Below are 26,669 nucleotides of genomic sequence, written 5' to 3'. Positions count from 1 at the left end.
TGGATCAGCGCTGAGGGAGTGGGAGGATATTTGTTGGGGAAGGGAGCTGGGTCAGCGCTGAGGGAGTGGGAGGATATTTGTTGTGTTAGGGAGCTGGATCAGCGCTGAGGGAGTGGGAGGATATTTGTTGGGGAAGGGAGCTGGGTCAGCTCTGAGGGAGTGGGAGGATATTTGTTGTGTTAGGGAGCTGGGTCATCGCTGAGGGAGTGGGAGGATATTTGTTGGGGAAGGGAGCTGGGTCAGCTCTGAGGGAGTGGGAGGATATTTGTTGGGGAAGGGAGCTGGGTCAGCGCTGAGGGAGTGGGAGGATATTTGTGTTAGGGAGCTGGGTCAGCGCTGAGGGAGTGGGAGGATATTTGTTGGGGTAGGGAGCTGGGTCAACGCTGAGGGAGTGGGAGGATATTTGTTGTGTTAGGGAGCTGGGTCAGCGCTGAGGGAGTGGGAGGATATTTGTTGGGGTAGGGAGCTGGGTCAGCACTGAGGGAGTGGGAGGATATTTGTTGTGTTAGGGAGCTGGGTCAGCGCTGAGGGAGTGGGAGGATATTTGTTGTGTTAGGGAGCTGGGTCAGCTCTGAGGGAGTGGGAGGATATTTGTTGTGTGAGGGAGCTGGGTCAGCTCTGAGGGAGTGGGAGGATATTTGTTGTGTTAGGGAGCTGGGTCAGCGCTGAGGGAGTGGGAGGATATTTGTTGTCTTAGGGAGCTGGGTCAGCGCTGAGGGAGTGGGAGGATATTTGTTGGGGAAGGGAGCTGCGTCAGTGCTGAGGGAGTGGGAGGATCTTTGTTGGGGAAGGGAGCTGGGTCAGCGCTGAGGGAGTGGGAAGTCGGGTCAGGGCGTAGTTGAGTGTGAGTGGAGGGATTGGGGAGCTCACTTGGGATGGTTTGGTTACTCTGTTAGTCACTAAGTTACACCAGAAGTTAAACAAGGGGATAAGACTGAGGGTAGTATCTAAGTAAGTGTCACATATCTAGCCCAAGTCTGCAACCTGAGCTCAGTCTTAGAGACAATCTCGGAGAGTCCAGGGAAGTGCGCATCAATCCACTTGAATCTAAACTTGCTGCAGGGATCAGGACTTCCAGTGGCTCCTAAAGCACCACTGTAGGTATGCCTCAGTATTTTCTGCTTTTGACATCAGAAGGTCTGGCCCACTATATTTATATTATAGAAATATAATTTTCTTGAATATTTTATTTTACCTTGTATTCCTTCTATTTATTACCTGCGTTTCAAACTTGTTTCATTTTTCTTCAGGACTTGGAGGACCAACTTGCCCAAGGGGTGCTGTGCATTGGTGGCCACTTCAGTGGAGCACAATGGGATACCTGTAGTTGGAGGAGTCCGAGCTAATGCTCTTACCTCACGATATCTAATCGAACCCTGCGGGTCAGGAAAATCTAAGCTCACCTACATATGTCGGGTAGACACAAGGTATTGACTGGTATCTTTATCTCAGTATGAATTTAATAGTAGGAGCTATATCTCTTATCTGTGCTCTAGAATGCTCTAGCTGATCAGACCAGACCTTTCTGTCCACTTCCTTCTATTGAAACAGACTCCTTCCTACATTCAAATGAAACAAGAATTTTAAATAGATAAATATTTAGTCAGTTAGCATGTTGACTGGAAGACTTACTCCAATATGGATGCAACAATGATAAGACACTGCAAAGATTTACTGGCTTTATTATTTTTTTCATACAGGGCAGAAACAATTGCTAAGATCCTAAGCATTTTTACAGGAACGGTTTTCAATGAACCATGTATGCTTCAAGCAGAAGCACAATTCATTAGATGTACGTTGTTCATGGTGGCACCAAGATGAACAAAAAAAGATAAATTGCAGTAATAACATATTAACTCAACCAGTGTTAAAGTAAACATAACCAAATTGTGGTCACTACCACCAAACTAACTCAACTAATAAGCAATAATTAGCATATGCTTGAAACGTCAACTCTCCTGCTCCTCAGATACCAGCTGTGCTTTTCTAGCACTTCAATTTTTGAGAAATAAATTTTCATTCCACCAAAATTCTATTGCAGAGCTGCATTGATTGCTGGCCTTTCCTAGTGAATTGTCCAAAAGCAAACTGTGGCTTGCTGTACAAAATTATGGCAGCAGCACCTTCCTTCACTTGTGGTTAATAGTGGTGCAACTACAGTGGCGAGGGTGAAAACCCCTATTGAGCTGGGCCACCATAAAGGCTGTGGTGCAACCTCAATTACCTCATGACCCTATCATTAGAGTCTGGACTGCCTTAAATGACTAAAGACAGTTCAGTGACTTTTACTGCAGGTTCTTGCCATTGCAACGTATTTATTTTTAAATTAAACACGTTAGTTTAGTTTTTAAAACCAGTGTAATAAATTCTACATAACATTTTCTATATTTTATATCCTTTACTTCAGGGGACGAATGCCAGAATGGTACAATAAAGCATTTGGACACTTGTGCGCAGTGGAAATTGGTAGAATACGAGACTCTTTTAATATTCCTGGCTCCGACAGTCAAGAAAGCAAGCATTAGGAAACAACTTCCAATGAGCTTGCACCTTAACTCTGAAGCACAGGGCTGCGAAGAACAACCATACCCTTCCAAGGAAACTGTGGTGGACCCAAATTAATACATTTACAATGGAGTCTTACACAGTCAGATCTTTGGAATTATTTTAACTTTAGTAGAATTCCTAATTATGACTGTAGCGATATATTTTTAAAAAGCTGCTTGATTCGAACATGATGGCTGTCATATAGGCCTTTACTGGAATAGTTGGGTGGGAGTAGTGGTCCTTTGAAAAAGTGAAGTGCAAAGATGGATTGTACTTGCTTGCTTAGGGGCTACACTTGCTTCTATGAAGCATCAAGCATTTTGTGTAATATATGTCATGTGTGTATAAAGAATAACCTGGGGTGTGTTCACATGATTTGCTATTTTTATACTTCATTCTGTATCTTCATAGTTTATGACCAATTTTCCAGAGTTGTGTATTTCTGTTGTGCTTGCTTGATTCAGTTATGGTACATCTGGAGCAGTGTGTGCTTGAGTGGGTGTTTCTGAGGAGCTGAAATGTGAGAGAATGGGTAAGGGACAGTGTCTGGTACACTGCTTGTTTGGAAGGCACTGCCATGGCAGAATGATGTCCATCAACCTAAGAGTTTCTAGTGAAGTTAAGTTTGTCAATATAGTATTTAAGTGAAAGACAATGGAGACCACTTTACAGCCATTTTTTTTCCCACCAGGACTTGATTTTTCCTCTTTGTGAATCCCAAAAGATTATCTCTTCTATCTCCCAACAACACAATCCAGTTTCTTCTGTCAGAGATTAGAAGAGTGTTTGGTTGGAATAACATAGTAGCTTTTCCAATCCCGCTAAACTCACTTGACAACATGGCTTGACTCCAGCTACATTTTAAATGGGGAAAGGCTGTTTTGTTTGTTAAGCGATGTCTTTATCCTTTGTTTTCCTCACTAGATGAGGGCTTATGAGGTCCTAAAACCTACAGGGACAAAAATGTATCTTTTGAACAGTGGCATTTATTACCACGGAACATGAATATATACAACTGCATTTGTATAATTGTTTTTAACAATCAGTATGGAGCTTGTCAATAACATTGCAAAACTGCTGCAATTGAAAAGTTGAAAAGTTTTGAATCCTTCAAAAGTGATATTAGAAATTACCATGAAACAAAATTCTAGGGCAAAGGCTGTAAAATATAAGGGGCCTGATGCTGTGGTTTTTTTAAATGAATCATAGTTATATGTTATGAAATGTTAACCTTTTCATGTGCAGTCATGCTACTTACATGACTCAAACAAAAATGTTACTAAAAGGAGACAAGAATTCAAAGCTTTTCAGCTTGCATTCATCAGGACTACAATGCAAGAAACAAATGTGAAAATAAGAAATTACCAATTTATGCAGCATGAGAAAAGGGTGCTGATGGGTTAAGCCATCATTGGCATGGAGATGTAGCAATAAAAGTCAACTGTCAATACAAAGAAAGAACAAAGAAAATTTATAGCCCAGGAACAGGCCCTTCAGCCCTCCAAGCCTGAGCCGATCCAAATCCACTGGCTAAACCTATCGCCCAATTCCAAAGCATCCGTATCCCTCTGCTCCCCACTTACTCAAGCATCTGTCCAGACACACCTTAAATGAATCAACCATGCCTGCCTCTACTACCTCTGCTGGCAACACTTTCAAGGCACCTACCACCCTTAATTCTCAGACCAGGCAGGCAGATTTTGATTGGTGAGGGTGTTGCCATAGGAATGTAGTAAATTGGCAGTCCCCATGACCCCTTTTTACCCCTATGAAAGAGGTGCAATGCTTGTAGAAAGTTCCTTCTACTTACATAAATTCAGGGTTCTGTTTATTAAAAGATGCAGCTTATCACATGCAAATACTGAAATGGTTTCACAGTAAGTTGCTGCTTTTATTCACTCTTTGTTTCCCTCTGAAGCAGAAAACTGTCTTGGTTTTTTTTGTTATTTATACTACAGATGATCAGATTTTGCTGAAAAACTACATGACATCTAAAATTCAAAAGTAACCATAGTTTGCCCAAAATGCTGAAACTCGCCCGTTTCCACTTGCAGTTGATCTGCTAAAGTTTGCGCTCAGGTGAAATTTCTTAATTCTCATGATAGTGACGCATGTGCATCTGGTGCACCCACAATTGGCATCAGGTGGGACATGGCAGGATCTTCCTGGAAATTGGCTAGAGGTGGCTATCATTGCAAGGGACCCACTCCATAAAAGTGTGAGGTTGCATAGTAATCACTGTACTGAACCAGCAATTCTGATGTCATGAGTTTGGACTCCTTACTGGCTAAATTATGAAAGGTGAACTTTTTTAACTCTTAAGAATACTCAGGCTGGCACAAGGAGCAAAATGACTGTGAAAGCTATTGACCCAGCTCATTCTTGATTGACCCTTCCCAAAGTGAACTTGCCATCTAGAATGGATACAGTTCAAATGTGCCTCCAGTCCCACACTGGCCAACAAATGCACCTTATGCAACAAGTTCAATCCACTATTGTTTTGGCACATTGAAATAAATGCAGCCATAACAATGGTGCCCATTGCCCAGGCAGAGCCCAAATAGATAATAAAAGAAATACTCAAAACTCTCTGTTGAAGTTTTGCAACCTGGGCAAAGGTTTTAGTCTGGACTTTTAGGTGGGCCCCACAGTGCTTCAACCAATACACCTGATCTGACCCACATCAACTACCTGCCAGGTTTCAAAAATGGTTGGAGGTTTACAAGCTCCCAATGTTTGGAATCCTTACAGTGGCTTCATTCCCACAGGGTCCTCCCTGAAACCTTGGCAAAAGGAGGAATCTCATTGTCTGGCAAATCCCTGCCAATAATTATAGTGGAATATCTGCCAAAATGGACCTGATTTCCAGGACACTTGTGTGAATACAGCATTTTACTATTTTGCTTTATTCATTCACAAATGTGAGTGTAGGATCAGTGAGTTAAGGCATGAATGTTTTTGTGGGTTCACAAATATAATATCACATTTACAACTTGCCTCCTTCAAAACTGTTCCTCAGCATGTGCTCATGCTGTAAATTGCAAAACACTACAGATTGATTTGTGGCTACATCACATATGTGTGACAAAATTCTAAGTAATATATGCAAAGTTCTTTCCACATGTGCGCTATTGGGTGTAAAATGCTTTCTGTAACAGAACAAACATTTCCATCTATTATTTACTGGAGTGTGTTATTTACCCATTATCAAATAATGTATGTAATAGTGTGTAATTGGAAGATCCCCAACTTTGTTTAGTGAAATTATTCTAATATGCTAAAAATAACTTTTAAGATTAAATTTCTAATCTATTTTTGTTTTATTTGTTTTTTTCATTCTCACCTGCCAATCATGAGATTTTATTAACAATCATGCTAATTACAAGTGGTCCTTGTATAAAAGGTGGTCGTTCACACAGATTTCACTGTAAGATTAGTATTTGTTTGAGGGTTTAAATGGAATGTAGTTAATAGTAAATACAAAACTGCTAATGGGAACTCAATGACCCTTTTTAATATGTGGGTGCTGGAGCCCTTTATAAGCAGGAAATCAAAGAAGGATTTATCTAATATGGTTTAAAATATTTACCTTTCAGTGTTATGTAAAGAGCTTTTAGTGAAATTTTGTGGCAATAAGAACAATTATATCAATAATTATTTCAGTGTTATCCCTTCACTTTAAACCGCTTACTTTCTCTGTGTTTGTTACAAAAGTTCAACTGGTATTTGTAGAATTTGGTGTCATTGTATATACCATTGTATTGTAAACTTCTATTCATGTCTAGCTGCATACTGCCAAATAGGGATAACGCATGTTATTAATTATTTAAATATTCACATATTTATACCTCAATTATACTTTTTTGTACCTCTTTTTTAAAAATTGTAAATATTTTACTCTCCAAATGCTAAGACATAAAGAATCAAGAAAGTGTTTATATCTTTGTATGTCTGTACAGTTATAACCATCAAGTGCACTATTAAATGTGTTAAATGAGAATAATCATTCTTTGTTTTGGTATTTTGTTTTGGTCTTACAATAGGAATATCCAAATCAAGACCATGAGTCATACCAAGAAAATTTAGGCCACTCTGTTCAACTTGATCCTGTTGTCCATCGATCTGCCCTGTTTGAATTTTGTTGTATTGGAAATTTGGAAGGAATCTGCTGCTCTGTACTGTTGCTACATCAAAGACCATAACACCATAAGATGTAGGAACATGAGTAGATCACTCGGCTATTGAGTAGGCTCTGCCATGCAGAGAGATCATGATGAATCTAATAATCCTCGAATCTACTTTCCTGCCTTCTTCCTATAACCCTTGATTCTCTCACTGATTATAAGACCACAAAACATAGGAGCAGCCCAACAAGTCTGCCCCACTGGATAAATACAAAATTAGAAAACAATATTTTATAATAGCAAGTTTATTGAAAGTTAAGGGGGGGCGTTGTTTTCAACTTTATATGTGTAATTGAAGACCCAGTCTTATGCCCTTGCAAAGACTTTGTTCTCCAAGATGCAAATAATGATAGGAAGAACTGTTCTTCTTCAAAAAATGCTCACTTTTATTTCCACTCATTTGCAGAACTGCAACAGTAGCCACCATTTTACACCAGTAGGGGTTTGTTTCCTGTATCTAATTGGAGCAATGCAGAAACAATACCTTATTGTTCTCTGGCCCGATGGATCAGAATGACACATTGGGTTGAATGACCTCCATCTGTGGCGAAAGTGAGGACTGCAGATGCTGGAGATCAGAGACAAGATTAGAGTGGTGCTGGAAAAGCACAGCATTTTTTGAAGTGGGAGGATTCGAAGGAGAAATTGTTAAGGGTGAGGATCAGTTCAGCAAAACGAATGAGATTGTCAGTGGAAGAGTACTGGTGGGAATGTCAGGAGAGGAAGAAACGGAGGGCTTGGAGGCCCTGGTCATGGCGGATGGAGGTGTAGAGGGACTGGATGTCCATGGTGAAGATAAGGCATTTGGGGCCGGGGAAACGGAAGTTTTGGAGGAGGTGGTTTTCTGATGAAGGACTCCTGCCCGAAATGGCAACTTTCCTGCTCCTCAGATACTGCCTGACCTGCTGTGCTTTTCCAGCACCACTCTAATCTTGTCTCTGACCTCCATCTGTGCTCAAACCATTCTATAATTCTATAAACTCTGGCTATGCATGCTTCTCAGTTGACATGTAACTCTACTCACAGCCTTTCCTAGGACTGTATTTTCAACTGCTGGATACTCCTGTAACCCGACAGCAATGCTCGGTCAGGCCATCCAAGCCAGGGAAGTTACAAAAAAAATAGGAGCCAGTTGTTCAGTACTGGCCTTGGTAATGGACTGTGAATCAGGCCATTTGCAATGTTTTTGTTAAAGGAACAACTCAGCAGTGAACTTTTTCCAAGCTTGCAAATAATAACATTTACTGTAGAGTCTCAAAACCTATTGGTTTTAAGACATAATGATTTAATTGCAGAGGGAGAAAGGGACACGTACACTCGAGGAATGGGCAGATAAGTGACAGATGAATTTCAAGGGGGAATATCACGGAGTGATATTTGGTACAAGAGCGTGGAGAGACAATACAAAAGCAATGGTACTATTCTAAATGCTGTGCAGGAGCAGAGAGATCTGGGGGGTATATATGTGCATAAGTCATTAAAGGTGGCAGGACACGTTGAGCAAATAAAGCATATCATATTTTAGTCCTCATTAATAGGGGCATAGAGTACAAGAGCAAGGAGTTATTGTGAACTTAATTAGGACACCAGTTAAAGCTCGGCTCGAGTACTGTATATAGTTCCAGGTGCCAAATTTTAATATGGATGCAAACGCATTGAGAGAAAGTGGAGAAGCAGTTTATGAAGATGGATGAGGAACTTAAGTTCAGTGAATCGATTGGAGAAGTTGAAGAGGAAAGGGCCAAGAGGAGACTGATGGAAGATTTCAAAATCATGAAGGCAGAGTAGATAGGCAGAAACTATTTTTTATTCACGCATGAGAAATGGACATTGCAGCTGGCCAGCATTGATTGCCTATCCCCAAGTACCCTTGAGAAGATAAGCTTCCTACTTGAACCACTGCATCCACGTGCTGTAAGTAGACCTACAATGCCCTTTGAGAAAGAGTTCTATGATTTTGACCCAACCACAGTGAAAGAACAGCAATATGTTTCTAAGTCAGCACGGGGAATGGCTTGGAGAGAAACTTGAAGAAAGCAATGTTGTCATATATCTGCTGCCCTTGTCCAAGATGGAAGTAGTCGTATGTTTGGAAGGTGCTGCCTGAAGATTGTTGACAAATTTCTGCAGTGCATCTTGCAGGTACACACTGCTGCTACTGAGTGTCGGTGGTGGAGGAGTGAGTGATTGTGGATGTGCTGCCAATCAAGCAGGCTGCTTTGTCCTGAATGATGTCAAGCTTCTTGAGTGTTGTTAGGGCTGCATTCCCCCAGGCAAGTAGAGAGTCAGGACATGAGTTACTCACCACAGTATATGCCTAGCCTCTGACCTGCTTTTGTAGCCTCTGTGTTTATGTGGTGAGTCACCTGAGTTTCTGGTCAACGGTAACACCCCAGATGTTGATAGTGAGGGATTCAGTAATGGTTATGCTATTAAGGGGCATGGATAAAGTAAATAGACCTGGGGTCGGGGAGTCCAGAACTACAGGGCATAGGTTTAGGGAGAGAGGGGAAAGATATAAAAGAGACCTAAGGGGCAATTTTTTCACGCAGAGGGTGGTACGTGTATGGAATGAACTGCCAGAGAATGTGGTGAAGGCTGGTACAATTGCAACATTTAAGGGACATTTGGATGGGTATATGAATAGGAAACGTTTGGAAGGATATGGGCCGGGTGCTGGCAGGTGAGACTAGATTGGGTTGGGATATCTGGTCGGCATGGACGGGTTGGACGGAGAGGTCTGTTTCCTTGCTGTACATCTCTATGATTCTATGACTTCACCTTCTGTTCAGATTGGGGTCTCAAGCACAACTTCAGGGCTTCTGCAAGTTGAGCCTCAAGGAGTCACGCTTTGGGAACATCAACGATGACACCGACGTCCCAGGATACCCAAGTTTTGCTGCCACGACAACTGCCTCTTTGTCGCTGGCAGACTCCGCACCTGCTTGTGCAAACATCAGTGAGCATCCCCACTTCTGACCTTATGGTGGAGAGAAGATCGTTGATGAAGCAGCCTAAGACACTATCCTGAGGAACTCCTACAGAGATATCCTAGATATCCTAGATATCCTAGTCTGAGATGACTGACCTCCAACAGTCTGAATCATTTTCCTATCAGCCAAACTGACTTCAACGAGCAGAGAGTTTGATTCCAGTTTTGCTATACTCCTTTATGCCACAATTTTTCAAATACAACGTTTTTCAAACATTGTCACTGTCACCTTACCTCTGGAATTCAGGTATTTCGTCCATGTTTGAACCAAGGCTCTAATGAGGTCAGGAGCTGAGTGGCCCAGGCAGAACCCAAACTGGGTGTCACTGAGCAGGTTATTGCTGAGCAGGTGCAGCTTGGTAGCTCAGTTAATGACACCTTCCATCACTTTACTGATGATCGAGAGTAGACTAATGGAGCGGTAATTAGTCAGGCTGGATTTTTCCTGCTTTTTATGTACAGGACATACTTGGGCAATTTTCCACATGGGGAAATTACTGTGATTCATTACTAGAGACAGAATGACTAAGCATTTGGACAAGTATGGGCTGAACAATGAATCAGCATGGATTTGTGAAGGGGTAGTCATCTCTGACTAAGTTGAATATCTTAAGGCAGTTGTGAGCTTTATCAACAGCGGTGTCATTGGATGATGGTCAAATAGTTGGTACAAAAAAATAGTTAGTAAGGTGCCACTCAATTGCAAAAGAAAATATTGCAGATTGAAAGTGACCTTGTGAGATTGTTTAGTAATTGGTTCAGAATTAAGGGTTCAGAAAAGATTTACAAGGATGTTGCCAGAGTTGGAGGGTTTGAGCTATAGGGAAAAGCTGAATAGGCTGGGAATGTTTTCCCTGGAGCGTCGTAGGCTGAGGGGTGACCCCTATAGAGGTTTATAAAATCATGGAGGGACATGGATAGGGTAAGTAGACAATGTCTTTTTCTCAGAATGGGGGTGCCCAGAACTAGAGGGAATTGGTTTAAGGTGAGAGGGGAAAGATATAAAAGACACCTAAAGGGCAACTTTTTCATTCAGAGGCTGGTGCATGTATGGAATGAGGTGCCAGAGGAAGTGTTGGAAACAGTACAAGTACAACATTTAATAGGTATATAGATGGGTATATGAATAGGCATGGTTTAGAGGGATATGGGCCAAATGCTGGCAAATGAAACTAGATTAATTTAGGGTATCTGTTTGGTATGGATGCGTTTAACCAAAGGACCTGTTTCCATGCTGTACATCTCTATGATCTCTATGACTCTAATTAGTAAACAGAGCAGTGTTAAAGACAATGGCCCAGATTGTCCAATGGCTAGGTTAGCAGGGGAGGTGAGGGTCTTCTGATATTGTCACTTGTCTGTTAACCTGGAAACCCTGGTAATGTTCTGAGGACCTGTGTTCAAATTCCACCATGGCATGTGGTAGAATGCGAATTCAATAAATATCTGGACTTAGGAGTCCAATAATGACCATGAAAGTATTGCCAATCACTAGGAGAAAATCCCCTCTAGTTTATTAATGTCTTTTAGGCAAGGAAATCGTTGGCCTTACCTAAACGTGACCCAAGGCAATGTGGTTGACACTTAACTGTCTTCTGGGCAAATAGGGATGGATAGTAAATGCTGTCCTAGTCAATGACAGCCATGTCCCCAGGAATTAATTTCTAAAAATCTTTTCTGAAGTCTCAATGGGAACACTATAAAATCTCCTGCGTAGCAGATCCCTAAGGAATTGTCCAAGAAATAGAAGATCCCACTGAGCTTTTCCCCAAGTGGAAACTTCTGAAAGTATCCGTTCAAATCAGAGAATTTGGAGGGTTCCACTGTAGTTAAGGAAATAGTTACACAAGAAAAGGGAGGTGATTAAAAACCTAGTCTAATTTCTGAGTAACTATTAAACTGACCCCACAACTTCCAATGAGGTGGGCGGCATGGTGGCACGGTGGTTAGCACTACTACCTCACAGCGCCAGAGACCCGGGTTCAATTCCCGCCTCAGGCGACTGACTGTGTGGAGTTTGCACGTTCTCCCCATGTCTGCGTGGGTTTCCTCCGGGTGCTCCGGTTTCCTCCCACAATCCAAAGATGTGCAGGTCAGGTGAATTGGCCATGCTAAATTGCCTGTAGTGTTAGGTAAGGGGTAAATGTAGGGGTATGGGTGGGTTGCGCTTCGGTGGGTCGGTGTGGACTTGTTGGGCCGAAGGGCCTGTTTCCACACTGTAAGTAATCTAATCTAATCTTCCCACACACTCCTGCAACCTACATCTCCCCAGACCCTCGCCCGACATCTCTATTTCCAGAACCCAAAAACTCACACTACTAGATACTGTGGAGCACATTCTCCAGCCTTGCTGTTACATGTCCCTAGCTGTTGTCTTTGTTGCCCTGTTCCAGAGCAACCTTTTCTGAAAAGGGATGGTAACCTCACTGATTCTTTTTCTCCTCCTCAGTACTGGATATCGCATACTGGGTATAATTCTCCTTACTATCCAACCTTCACTCCCTCCTGCTGGTCAACATCTCCATGAGGATATTCGGAGCTGTATCACCCTCAATCCTCACCAGTCCAACAAAAATCAGTTGCCAAGTAGTAATTTGCGTAGTGCTGACTCACCCGAAGTACCACGTGTCGCCTCTCACTGAAGTCACTGGGCACACAGCACAGGTGCAATGCTCATTTCATACTCATTTTCAGCACATGTTTGAAGTGCTGCTTTATGGAATATGACAATTATTTGTTTATATGTTTAATATTCAATAAACTGATCTCATGATTTATAACCTGAGATGTGGTCTGATAGAGCATGAAAACCCTACTCATTCTGCCCATGAAAACAAAGAAATCAAGTGATGACTGGATGGCAAAAATTTAAGACAGAGGTAGATGAGTTCTTGATTAGTAAGGGATTAAGGGTTACAGGGGGAAGGCAGGAGAATGGGGTTGAGAAACATTTCAGCAATGATTGAATAGTGGAGCAGACTCGATGGGCCAAATGGCTTAATTCCACTCCTCTATCTTGTAGTTTTGTGGTCTTATGGTCTTTTGGGCGTTTTCTGATAAAGTTACATACATTGACAAGGTTTATCATCATCCAGTCTCGAAACATTTAGAGTCATAGAGTCATAGAGATGTACAGCATGGAAACAGACCCTTCGGTCCAACCCGTCCATGCTGACCAGATATCCCCACCCAATCTTGTCCCACCTGCCAGCACCCAGCCCATATTGCTCCAACCCCTTTCTATTCATATACCCATCCAAATGCCTTTTAAATGTTGCAATTGTACCAGTCTCCACCACTTCCTCTGGCAGCTCATTCCATACATGCACCACCTTCTGCATGAAAACATTGCCCCGTAAGTCTCTTTTATGTCTTTCCCCTCTCACCCTAAACCTATGCCCTCTAGTTCTGGACTCCCTGACCCCAGGGAAAAGACTTTGTCTATTTATCCTATCCATGCCCCTCATGATTTTATAAACCTTCATAAGGTCAACCCCTCAGCCTCCAATGCTCCAGGGAAAATAGCCCCAGCTTATTCAACCTCTCCCTATAACTCAAATCCTTCAACTCTGGCAACATCCTTGTAAATCTTTTCTGAACACTTTCAATTTTCACAACATCCTTCCAACTGGAAGAACACCAGAACTGCACACAATATTCCAAGAGTGGCCGAACTAATGTCCTGTACAGCCACAACATGACCTCCCAACTCCTGTACTCAAGACTCTGACCAATAAAGGAAAGCATACCAAACGCCTTCTTCACTATCCTATCTACCTGTGACTCCACTTTCAAGGAGCTATGAACCTGCACTCCAAGGATTCTTTGTTCAGGAAAACTCCCGAGGACCTTACCATTAAGTGTATAAGTCCTGCTAAGATTTGCTTTCCCAAACTGCAGCACCTCACATTTATTTGAATTAAACTCCATCTGCCACTTCTCAGCCCATTGGCCCATCGGATCAAGATCCTGTTCTAAACTGAGGTAATCTTCCTCGCTGTCCACTACACCTCCAATTTTGGTGTCATCTGCAAACTTACTAACTGTACCTCTTATGCTCACATCCAAATCATTTATATAAATGACGAAAAGTAGTGGACCCAGCACCAATCCTTGTGGCACTCCACTGGTCACAGGCCTCCAGTCTGAAAAACAACTCTCCACCACTACCCTCAGTCTTCTACCTTTGTGCCAGTTCTGCATCCAAATGGCTAGTTCTCCCTGTATTCCACGAAGTCTAACCTTGCTAACCAGTCTCCCACGGGGAAACTTGTTGAACGCCTTACTGAGTTCATATAGATCACATCTACTGCTCTGCCCTCATCAATCCCCTTTGCTACTTGTTTAAAAAACTCAATCAAGTTTGTGAGACAGGATTTCCCACACACAAAGCCATGTTGACTATCCCTTAATCAGTCCTTGCTTTTTCAAATACATGTACATCATGTCCCTTAGGATTCCCTCCAACAACCTGACCACCACCAATGTCAGGCTCACTGGTCTGTAGTACCCTGGTTTGGCCTTACCACCCTTCTTAAACAGTGGCACCACATTAGCCAACCTCCAGTCTTCTGGCACCTCACCTGTGACTATCGATGATGCAAACATCTTAGCAAGAGGCCCAGCAATCACTTCTCTAGCTTTCCACAGAGTTCTGATGTTTAGATACCTGGCAGTAAAGGCATATTATGGTTTACAGTAATGTAAGAAACATTAAAAATAGTGATTGGCCATACTCATACCTTGTGTAATAAATAGTAATCTTTTTTACATCCCTTGATAACATTTACATCACTTTGTAACTTTCTAAGCATTTATAGTGAAAGGTTCTCTGCAATTAAAGTTAAGCCGCAAGTCCTAGAATGGTCACTAGATGACAGTATGAGCACAATGAAACAGATCTTAAATATTAGTTACGAATGACCATTTCCATTATTTGTGGTAGATCTTGACTTCATGCAGCAGTGTAAAAAGGAGCACATACTTTAAATCTCAATTTTTATTTTCAATTCTGAAGCCTTATTCTAAAATACAAAATTGCATTTTACTTTCTATGAACTTATCCAACTTCCCTCACATTTCGGTGCTCTTTTTAATGTTTTGAATCTGTTTGTAATCATTGAATGATCTGACCAACCAAACAAGGACAGCTCTAGATTTTTTGCATCATTTTTGTGGTGTAACTAAGGAAGAACTGAGAAATCGAATTCAGAGGAATTCATGCCCAAAGTATTCAAATCACTTTGTTTAGATTCTGCTGTTACACAAAAATTCTCTGAGAAGTGATGAAGCTTGTCATTGGATTGTAGCCTTGAAATCTCACTAATAGTGAAGGTCCTTCTCAATTTGTTTAGGGACCTCATAGGTCCAAGTTTTCAGAAATTCAGCAAATAAGGCTTAATCTTACTAAAGTGGTGAGAGAGCGAATGTGCTGCTGAAATGAATGAATGTAATATGAGTGGCTCGGCTTAATGCTTCTTGAGAAGACATCAGAATATCACTTTGGGAGCAGGCGGTATTACATTTCCATATGATGTATTCTACCTGCCGAATCCTGAAACAGATACCAGAGAAGGTGGCATAGGTTAACAAAGCTGACAATAGGAAACTACTCACCAAAACACATGCATCAGATAATTGGCCCAGAAATTGTCTGTTCTCCACATGCTTCTCGTCCATTCTAAACCTTCAGACAAACATACATCTTTGTTCTGTTTTTAAACATGAGCATTTCACAATTCTGTTTGTACATCAGGATGACACCATCATATTGTTGAGATAGGCAAGCCTCGTAAAGCGTTAATTACACAATTGCATTGTTGGCATAGCCAAGAAGCTGTGGTAGAGTTGTATACCTAGGGAATGTGAGAACAATGTCTGTATCACCTCAACTAGGGGAAATCTGCCTGCATAGAGTATCTCAACTTTCAGATGTCTGGGAAAAGTTGAATTCCAAGAGGAATGTCCCTGGCATAGAGTACTAAAATAAAATATCAAAGTATCATGAATGGTTATGGGAAGACGAAGAAATAAGTAATAGGGTAAGATCAACAAAAATAACGCAGTCAGCTACATCCAGGAAGTGTAAATCAAAAAAGAGGACAAATGTATGGCTGAAAATACCCATTGGGACTAATTCTGTGATAGCACACAGGAAGCCACATTCACATCTTTCAAATAATTTCATCTTCTTCAGCATCTGTTCTCATCCTCCAGGCAGTGTAGATTGAGTCTGCTCTAATCTCCTGTGAAGATACAGCAGTGTCATCCTCTAGGGCAGAAATTCCCAACTGTTTTTATGCTGTAAATCCTTTTCCAGCTTATTTTTCTGTCTGTTTGTTTCCAAGTTAGTTCCATGACTAAACGTAATTGAGTTATTTATTTTAATTACTTAATAAGAAACTTGGTACTGATACAAAGCAAAACTTTCTCAAACCCTGAGGCTATTGAATTGAAAGAGTTTTGGAATTTATTGGGTGGAATTGTCTGTGGGAAAGCGATAGAATCCCATGGGGGATTGTGGGTTAGGAGCCTGATACTAGGATCTCTGGGTTGGATTATACAGGCAATAGGAAAGCAGCAAAGCAGCAAATGGGAGCTGCAGGAAACTCTCTGAGCTCATTATAGCAGTCAGCATGCAGATGCTAGAAAGTCAGAGTGGATAAAGTGTGGAGCTGGAAAAAGCACAACAGGTCAAGCAGCATCGGAGGAGCAGGGAGTCGATGTTTCAGGTCTGAACCTCTCATCAGGACTGGAGGAGGGAGAAGGGGGCTGAGAAATAAATGGAGGGAGTGGGACTGGGGGTACGGTGGGTGGAATGGCAGCAGGTGGATGCAGGTAGGTGATTGTGATAGATCAATGGAAGGATGGAGTGGATAGGTGGAGAGGAAGATGGACAGGTTAGGTCAGGTCAAGAGGGCTGTATCGTGGATGAGGTGGGAGGGGTGGGAAGATTTGGAAGCTGGTGAATTAGAGTCATAGAGATGTACAGCATGGAAACAGACCCTTCAGTTCAACCCGTCCATGCCGAACAGATATCCCAACCCAATCTAGTCCCACCTGCCAGCACCCAGCCCATATCCCTCCAAACCCTTCCTATTCATATACCCATCCAAATGCCTCTTAAATGTTGCAATTGTACCAGCCTCCACCACATCCTCTGGCAGCTCATTCCATACACATACCACCCTCTGCGTGAAAAAGTTGCCCCTTAGGTCTCTTTTATATCTTTCCCCTCTCACTTAAAACTTCGTCATCCCTTTGAATTCCATTTTATTCCTAATTTCCCAGAGCAACTCTTACTGTGACATTACTCATTTACTCTGCTTTATTATGCAATACCCGATCTGAAACAGGTCCACCCCCAGTTAGATTAGATTAGATTACTTACAGTGTGGAAACAGGCCCTTCAGCCCAACAAGTCCACACGGACCCTCCGAAGCGCAACCCACCCAGACCCATTCCCCTACATTTACCCCTACACCTAACACTACAGGCAATTTAGTATGGCCAATTCACCTGACCTGCACATTTTTTGGACTGTGGGAGGAAACCGGAGCACCCGGAGGAAACCCACACAGACACAGGGAGAATGTACAAACTCCACAGTCAGTCACCTGAGGCAGGAATTGAACCCAGATCTCTGGCGCTGTGAGGCAGCAGTGCTAACCACTGTGCCACTGTGCCGCCCGTTCCATGTTAAGGCCATATGGTTGTAAGCTCGCAAGGTGGAAGATGGGATGTTCTTCCTCCAACTTGCATGTGGCTTTATTTTGATGGTGGAGGAGGCTCAGGATGGACATTTGGTGGGGAAGTGGGAAGTGGGAACAGGGGAACCCAGACTGTAGCTTTAGGGTGCAGGACCTGGAGTGTAGGGAGGTTAGGAACATGGCATCCATTTCAAAGGAGGGTGCCTGTAAACAGGAAAGTGGTTTGAAGTGTGTATACTTCAATGCAAGAAGTATACGAAATAAGGTAGGTGAACCTGCAGCGTGGGTTGGTACCTGGGACTTCGATGTTGTGGCTATTACGGAGACATGGGTAGAACAGGGACAGGATTGGCTGTTGCAGGTTCCAGGGTTTAAATGTTTTAGTAGGGTCAGAGGTGGGGGTAAAAGAGGGGGAGGTGTGGCATTGCTTGTCAAAGATAGTATTACAGCTGTGGAAAGGACGATGGATGAAGACTCGCCATCTGAGGTAGCTTGGGTTGAGGTTAGGAATAGGAAAGGTGAGCTCACCCTGTTAGGAGTTTTTTACAGGCCTCCTAATAGTCCTAGAAACGTAGAAGAAAGGATTGCGAGGATGATTCAAGAGAAGAGTGAAAGTAATAGGGTGGTTGTTATGGGGGACTTTAACTTTCCTGATATTGATTGGGAAAGCTATAGCTCAAGTTCGTTAGATGGGTCAGTGTGTGTCCAATGTGTGCAGGAGGGTTTCCTGACACAATATATAGATAGGCCAACAAGAGGTGAGGCCATACTGAATTTGGTTCTGGGTAACGAACCAGGCCAGGTGTTAGAATTAGAGGTAGGTGAGCACTTTGGGGACAGTGACCACAATTCAGTGACTTTTACTCTACTGATGGAGAGGGATAAGTGTACACTACAGGGAAAGAGTTATAGTTGGGGGCAGGGAAATTATGATGCTGTGAGGCATGACTTAGGATGTGTGGCTTGGAAAAGTAAGCTTCAAGGCAAGGGTGTAATTGATATGTGGAGCAACTATTGAGTGTCCTTGATAAGTATGTACCCGTCAGGCAGGGAGGAAAGGGTCGTGTGAGGGAGCTGTGGTTTAATAAGGAATTGGAATCCCTTGTTAAATGGAAGAGGGCGGCCTATGTAAAGATGAGGCGTGAAGGTTCAATTGGGGCGATTGAGAGTTATAAGGTAGCCAGGAAGGACCTGAAGAGAGAGCTAAGAGCAGCAAGGAGGGGACATGAAAGGTCCTTAGTTGGTAGGATTAGGGAAAACCCTAAGGCTTTCTATAGTATGTCAGCAATAAAAGAATGACTAGGGTAGGAATAGGTCCAGTCAAGGATAGTAGTGGGAAGTTGCGTGTGGAGGCTGAAGAGATTGGGGAGACACTGAATCAGTCAGTATTCAATCAGGAACAGGACATTGTTGTCAATGTGAGTACTGAGTCACAATTAAGTAGAATGGATGGCTTTGAGGTATGTAGAGAAGAGGTGTTGGAAATTCTGGAAAGGGTGAAAATAGATAAGTCCCCTGGGCCTGATGGCATTTATCCTAGGATTCTCTGGGAAGCAAGGGAGGAGATTGCAGAGCCATTGGCCTTGATTTTTATGTCCTCGTTGTCTACAGGAGTAGTGCCAGAAGATTGGAGGCTAGCAAATGTGGTTCCCTTGTTCAAGAAGGGGAGTAGGGATAACCCTAGTAACTATAGGCCGGTGAGTCTCACTTCTGTTGTGGGCAAAATCTTAGAGAGAATTGTAAGGGATAGGATTTATGAACATCTGGATAGGAATAATGTGATCAAGGATAGTCAGCATGGTTTTGTGAAGGGCAGGTCGTGCCTCACAAACCTTATTGAATTCTTTGAGAAGGTGACTAAGGAGGTGGACGAGGGGAAAGCAGTAGATGTGGTGTATATGGATTTTAGTAAGGCGTTTGATAAGGTTCCCCATGGTAGACTACTGCAAAAAATACGGAGGTATGGCATTGAGGGTGAGTTGGAGGTTTGGATTAGGAGTTGGCTGGCTGGAAGAAGACAGAGGGTAGTAGTTGATGGCAAAGGTTCATCTTGGAGTGCCATCACTAGCGGTGTTCCGCAAGGATCTGTTTTGGGACCATTGCTGTTTGTCATTTTTATAAATGACCTGGAGGAGGGGTTAGAAGGTTGGGTGAGCAAGTTTGCAGATGATACGAAAGTCGGAGGAGTTGTAGACAGTGAGGAAGGATGTGGCAGGTTACAGCGGGATATAGATAAGCTGCAGAACTGGGCAGAAAGGTGGCAAATGGAGTTCAATGTAGCTATGTGTGAGGTGATTCACTTTGGTAAGAGTAATAAAAAGATGGGGTACTGGGCTAACGGTCGGATACTTGGTAGTGTGGATGAGCAGAGGGATCTTGGTGTCCATGTACACAAATCTTTGAAAGTTGCCACCCAGATAAATAGTGCGGTGAAGAAGGCATATGGCGTACTGGCTTTTATTGGTAGAGGAATTGAGTTCCGGAGTACTGAGGTCATGTTGCAGTTGTATAAGACTCTGGTGCGGCCGCATCTGGAGTATTGTGTGCAGTTTTGGTCCCCATACTATAGGAAGGATGTGGAGGCACTGGAACGGGTGCAGAGGAGGTTTACCAGGATGTTGCCTGGTATGGTAGAAAGATCGTATGAGGAAAGGCTGAGGCACTTGGGGTGTTTTCATTGGAGAAAAGAAGGTTTAGGGGTGACTTGATAGAGGTGTACAAGATGATTAGGGGTTTAGATAGGGTCGACAGTGAGAATCTTTTTCCACGTATGGAGTCAGCTATTACAAGGGGGCATAGCTTTAAATTAAGGGGGGGTAGGTATAGGACAGATGTTAGGGGTATATTCTTTACTCAGCGAGTCGTGAGTTCATGGAATGCCCTGCCAGTAGCAGTGGTGGACTCTCCCTCATTATGGGCATTTAAGCGGGCATTGGATAGGCATATGGAGGATAGTGGGCTAGTGTAGGTTAGGTGGGCTTGGATCGGCGCAACATCAAGGGCCGAAGGGCTGTACTGTGCTGTATTCTTCTATGTTCTATGTTCTATGTTCTATGGAGTTGAAATGACTGGCAACCAGAAGGTGGGGTTGATTGGAGCATACAGACCATAGATCCTCCCTGAACTAGTTCCCGAGTTTGCATTGGTTCTCTCCGGTGTAGATAAGACCACACAGGGAGCAACGGATGCAGTAAATCAGGTTGGAGGACATGCAGATGAATCTCTGCCGGACTAGGAATGATTCTTTGGTGCCCTGGAGGAGGTGAGGGGGGAGGTGTGTGGGGTAGGGGGGAACAGGCTTTGCACCTCATGTGGCCACAGGGGAAGATGCCTGGTGTGGAGGAGATGTTAATGGGGTGCATGGACCTAATGAGGGAGTTGCAGAGAGAACGGTCCCTACGAATACAGGATAGAGATGGGCAGGGAAATATCATTTCGGTGATCGGGTCAGACTGCAGGTGACAAAAATGGTGAAGGATGATACACTGGATTTGGAGATTAGTGGGGTGGAAAGTGAGGACCGGGGGACTATATCTTTGCGATGGTTGGGGGTGGGGGAAATAGTTTTGTATGAGGGTAGAGGTGCAGGAAATAGAGGAGATGTGGTTGAGGGCATTGTTGATCATGGCAGGAAGGGATATTATGTTCCTTGAATTTGGAGGACATCTGGGATGTCCTGACATGGAATTGCTCATCCTGGAAGCATAGGAAAATGGGAGCATGAGATCATATACTTGCTGGAGGGTGGTTAGGAGGAGGTGTACTCGAGGTGCCTTCCAAATTTAACAGTGCACCATGAATCACAGGGACCATCAGGTCTCCAGTCATTCGAAAGTGCCGATATCCAGTCCAGGCTTTAGGTTTTGAGCAGAAGGACAGCCATTGTGGAGCTCCCTTCCGTCAGAATGGAGATGTTTGTTGAACACAAGGAGCTGGTCAACAAACTGACAATGGAAAAGGGTAGCTCAGAAGGCTTTAGGTATTCCTTCCAAAGACAGTAGCCTGTAAATAAGATGTCATCCATAAGTCAAAACTGACTACAGGATCTAAGTGGTGGAGAAGAAGTGCAGAGGCAGGTATACCAGTCTCTGGAGATATCAATACCAGAGCAGCAGAAACGGCACACGGTGCACACCTTGGCCACACAGGCAGCAGCAGGAGGACGTGATGGGAACACCATCAGGAGGCAGCCTGACACCAGCTTGTGCCACATACCTACATGTTCTGTAGTTGCATGAATTACCTGCAGATGGCAAAGTGTGAATGCTAGAGAAAACTGTGCCTCTTAAGGGAAGCCACCACTGTCTGTGTGAGTCTGATGGACAGTCCATGACCAATGGGTCTGGGTGGGAACTCCATGCCAGAAAGTGCTGTAAATCACTGCAGGGCTCAATTTCTACGCCTCTAGTTTTTTTCTATTCACTCGTTGGTTGCATTTCCAGAAATGTCTGAGCCCGTGAATTATTTGGACATTCCAGCTAAAACTAAACCAAATGATTCAGAAATGAACTGTCTGCCTCCAACCAGCTCTGGACAGAGAATAACATAAAGACTCAGTCTGCTTAATCTGTCTGATAATTTACATCCCAGAGTAGTTAAGGAAGTAGCCCTAGAAATAGTGGATCTAATGATTGTCCGAGTTTCTTTAGACCTTGAAACAATTCATACAGATTGGAGGATAATTAATGTAACTGCACTGTTTAAAAAAGGAAGGGAGAGAGAAAACAGGGAATTATAAACCAGTCAGATTGACATTGATATTGGGGAAGATGCATAAGTCCATTTACAAGAATTCTATAACAGAGCACATATGAAAACAATGGTCAAATCAGAGACAGTAAACATGGATTTACAAAAGGGACATCATGCTTAACAAATCTAGAAGTCCATAGCTCCCTGAAATTGCCAGTATAAGTGGATAAGGGAACAGTCTTCAAGCCTTCATCAGTCAACGCATTGAGTATAAAATTTGGCAAGTCATGTATAAAATCACAGTTAGGCCAGTTTTTGAGTATTGTGTGCAGTTCCGGTTGTCACACAATAGCAACGATGTGGAGAGAATGCAAAAGAAGTTTAGTTAGATTAGAGTGTATTAGCTATAAGGACAGGTTGGACTTTCTTGGATAGTTTTCACTCGAGCATTGAAGGCTGAAGGCTAACCTGATTGAAGTATATACAATAATGAGAGGCAATACAATAATATACAATAATAATATATGGTATGGTGACTAGTCAGAGTCTTTTTCCCAGAGTGGAAATGTCAAATTCTAGGGAACACAGGTTTAAGGTGAGAGAGGGTAAGGCTAAGGAAAATTGGGTGACTCAGTGGTTAGCACTGATGCCTGACAGTACCAGGATCCCACGTTTGATTCCAGCCTTGGGTGACTGTCTGTATGGAGTTTGCACATTCTCCCTGTGTCTGCATGGGTTTGCTCCGGTTTCCTCCCACACTCCAAAGATGTACAGGTCAGGTGAATTGGCCATTCTAAATTGCCCATAATGTTAGGTGCATTAGTCAGAGGGAAATGGGTCTGGGTGGGTTACTCTTCAGAGGGTCGGTGTGGACTGGTTGGGCCGAAGGGCCTGTTTCCACACTGTAGGGAATCTAATCTAAAATTGTGAGACAAGTTTTTTAGGGAGGTGGTAGATTCAGAGACAACAGCAAAGTTTAAGAGGGATTTAGGTAGACATATGGAAAAAGTGAGGACTGCAGATGCCGGAAATGAGAGTCTAGATTAGAGTGGTGCTGGAAAAGCACAGCAGGTCAGGCAGTATCCAAGGAGCAGGAGAATCAATGTTTTGGGCAAAAGCCCTTCATCAGGAATGAAGGTAGATATATGTACAGGCAGTGGATAGAAGAATACAGACCATGTGTAGGCAGATGGGATTAGTTTAGAATGGCATTCTGGTTGGCACAGAAAGGCCTGCTCCTGTACTGTTACTGTTCTGTTTGTTCTATGTGATGGAATTCTTCCAGGACATAACTAGTAGAGCTTTGAGTGAGACAGTGGATGTGGGCTTATTTAGACTTCCAACAGGTTTTTTGACAAAGTCCCATCTAAGAGATTAATGTGTAAAATGAAAGTGCTTTGAGATGGAGAGGAAACTGATTAGCAGACAGGAAATGAAGAGTAGGAATAAATGGGTCTTTTTCTGAATAGCAGGCAGTGATAATGATTGGTGCTAGGACCCCAGCTATTGACAATATAGGTGAATGATTCAGATGAGGGAATTAAATGTAACATCTCAAGAATTACAGACGACTCAAACCTGGGTGGAACGGTAAGCTGTGGGGAGGATGCTGAGTCTAGGAGGTGTGTTTTGGACAAGCTGAGTGAGTGGGAAAATGCATGGCATGCAGTAAAATATTAAATGCGAGGTCATCCACTTTGGTGGCAAAAATAGGAAGGTAGATTATTAACTAAATGGCTGTAAATTGAGAGAGGGGAATGTTCAACAAGACCTGGGTGTCCTAGTGCACCAGTCACTGAAAGTCAGCATGCAGGTGTAGCAGGTGATAAAGACTGCAAACAGCATGTTGACCTTCATAGTGAGAGGATTTGAATACAGGAAAAAGGATGTCAGAGCATTGGTGAGGCCACACCTAGAACCACAGAAATGATGCAAGACAGAAAGGGGCCATTCAACCATCTTGTCAATGCACCCAAAGACACCCAGATTCCCTTTCTAATGCCATCCCCCTGTACATGACTCATTGCCCTGCAGTTTACAGAACTTAAACGTGTAGATCCAAGTATTTTTTAAATGAATCCAGGGTGTCTGCCTCCACCATCACCTCAGAAATGAATTCCAAAAGCCCATAACCCTCTGCTTAAAACTGTTTTTTTTTCACAGCCCCTGAAATCCTTCCACCACTCAGCTTGAATCTATGATGCCTAGTTTTTGAACTCTGCCACGGTAAACAGGTTCCTCCTGTCTACTCTATCTCTACCGCTCACAATTTCGTAGACCTCAACCACGTCACCTCTCAGCCTTCTCTGTTCCAAGGAAAACAGCCTCAAACTCTTCAGTCTCTCCATGTAATGATAATTCTCTGACATTGGCAACATTCCAGTAAATTTTCTCTGCATTCTTTCCTGAGCAATTACATTCTTCCTGGAATGTGGTGACCAGAACTACACACAATGCTCCAGCAATGGCCTCACCAGTGTCTTTTACAATTTCATCCTCATTATATCTCCACTTTTGCCAATGAAGGAGAACATTCTATATGATTTTTTTAGAATCTTGTCTACTTGTACTGCTACCTTTAGGGATCTGTGTACTTGCACATCAAGATCTCTCACTTCATCTATCCTTCTCAGTATATTAGCGGGTTTTGAGAAATTTGACTCATGTCATTTGCAAAAAACTATGCAAGGACTGTAACAAACACTACATTGGACAAAAAGGCAGAAAACTAGCCACCAGGATACAAGAACATCAACTAGCCACAAAAAGACATGACCCTCTCTCGCTAGTATCCTAACATACGGATGAGGAAGGACACCACTTCAACTGGGACAACACATCCATCCACCTCAAGCCAAATAGAAACATGCACGAGAATTCCTAGAAGTATGGCATTCCAACTGGAACTCTATCAACAAACACATTGACTTGGATCCCATTTACCATCCCCTGAGAAAAAGACCCGGAAATGACATCGCCATAGGAGATGATGTCACCACAGGAAATGACATCACCGACCCTAGGAAACTCAAACATGAATAGAAAGCGGGGTACACCTGTGTGAATACTTCATTTGGAGACTCACTGAAGATGTTAACTAGTATGGTGATGCAATGTCTGAAAATGAACCTTCCAGCTCAGCGAGCAAACCTACATCCAGAACCTCTCAGTATATTCCCAATAATTGTGTATTCCTTTTTACTATTTGACCTCCCTAAATGCATCACCTCACACTTGCCACTTTTCTGCCCTCTCCACCAACACATCGATAGCATTTTGGAGCTTACAGTTATTCTTTATACTGTCCACTATATGGCCAAAATTTGGGTCATCTGCCAAATTTCCCAATTGTGCCCTTTATGTTCACATCCAAATTGTTAATGTATAAAATGAACAGGCAGGATCCCAACACCAAGCTTTGCGGAACATCACATAGAACAGCTTTCTATTCACAAGGCCAGCCATTGACCATTGCTCTTTGTTTTCTGTTACTAAGCCAAATTTGGATTCAATTCAACACATTACCCTGTATTCCCATGGGCTTTTACTTTTTTGACCAGTCTGCCATGTTGTGTGCAGTTTTGATCTCCTTATCTGAGCAAGTTTTTTTATTTCTTCCTTCACAGGATGTGAGCATTTATTGCCCATCCCTAATTGCCCAGAGGATAGCTAACAGTCAACCACATTGTTTTGAGTTTGGAGTCATATGTAGACCAGGTCAGGAGAGGATTAGCAACTAAAAAAAAGCTGCAGATGCTGGAATCCAATTTAGACAGGCAGGGGGATGGAAGAACACAGCGAGCCAGGCAGCATCAGAAGGTGCAGAAGTCAACATTTTGGGTGTAACCCTTCTTCGGGACCAGGGGTGGTTGTGGGTGCAGGATGATGAAGTAGGGATAGGTGAAGACAGCCTCCCACTTTATCTGCAGCTCCTCCCATACCCACTCCCAGTCCTGAAGAATGGTTACAACCAAAACGTCAACTTCAGCACCTCCTGATGCTGCACGGCTTGCTATTTTCTTCCAGCCTCCAGCCTGTCTAGGTCAGGAAAGGATGACAGATTTCCTTCCCTAATGGACATTAGTGAACCAGATGGGTTTTTCCTGACAATTGGCATTGGTTTCATGGTCATCAACAGATCTTATTTTCAGATTATTATTGAATTATTACTGAATTCCTCTGGGTCTCTGGATTAATAGTCTCGTGATAATACCATTGGGCCATGACCTAGCTATAATGTTCTTGCTTTAGAGGGAGTGCAGCAAAAGTTTATCAAATATATTTCTGGGATGGCAGGATTGGCTTATGAGGAAAGATTCAGTTAAGTTTTATTCATTGGCGTTTATAAGAATGAGGGGAGATCTAATAGAAACCTATACAATTCTAATAGGGTTAGACAGATTAGGATGTTCTCTATGGTGGAGGAGACCAGAACCAAATGAGATGAGGAGAAATTTCTTCCCCCAGAGAATGGCGAGCCTGTAGAACTTGCTACCACAGAAAGTGGCTGAACACAAAACATTTTCTGTTTTCAAGGAGGAGGTC

General features: G+C 42.9%; 1 protein-coding gene across 4 annotated transcripts in view; it reads left to right on the top strand.

The window, feature by feature from the left end:
• Positions 1-6,550, top strand: part of dlc1 (DLC1 Rho GTPase activating protein) — a 480,352-nt gene extending 473,802 nt beyond the window's left edge. For all 4 annotated transcript variants that reach the window (XM_087988376.1, XM_087988381.1, XM_087988374.1 and 1 more), the window contains 2 exons: positions 1,251-1,427; positions 2,408-6,550. In XM_087988376.1, coding sequence (XP_087844502.1) covers positions 1,251-1,427; positions 2,408-2,525 — 295 coding nt within the window. In that variant the 3' untranslated portion in view covers positions 2,526-6,550. The remainder of the gene's footprint in view (positions 1-1,250; positions 1,428-2,407) is intronic.
• The last annotated feature ends 20,119 nt before the right edge of the window (positions 6,551-26,669 follow it).

Source organism: Chiloscyllium plagiosum, unplaced genomic scaffold, assembly GCF_037043375.1.
Source record: "Chiloscyllium plagiosum isolate Xiang-an unplaced genomic scaffold, Cpla_swu_hap1 HiC_scaffold_1, whole genome shotgun sequence".
Taxonomy (NCBI): Eukaryota; Metazoa; Chordata; class Chondrichthyes; order Orectolobiformes; family Hemiscylliidae; genus Chiloscyllium; species Chiloscyllium plagiosum.
This window is presented reverse-complemented; position numbering and strand designations above follow the sequence as displayed.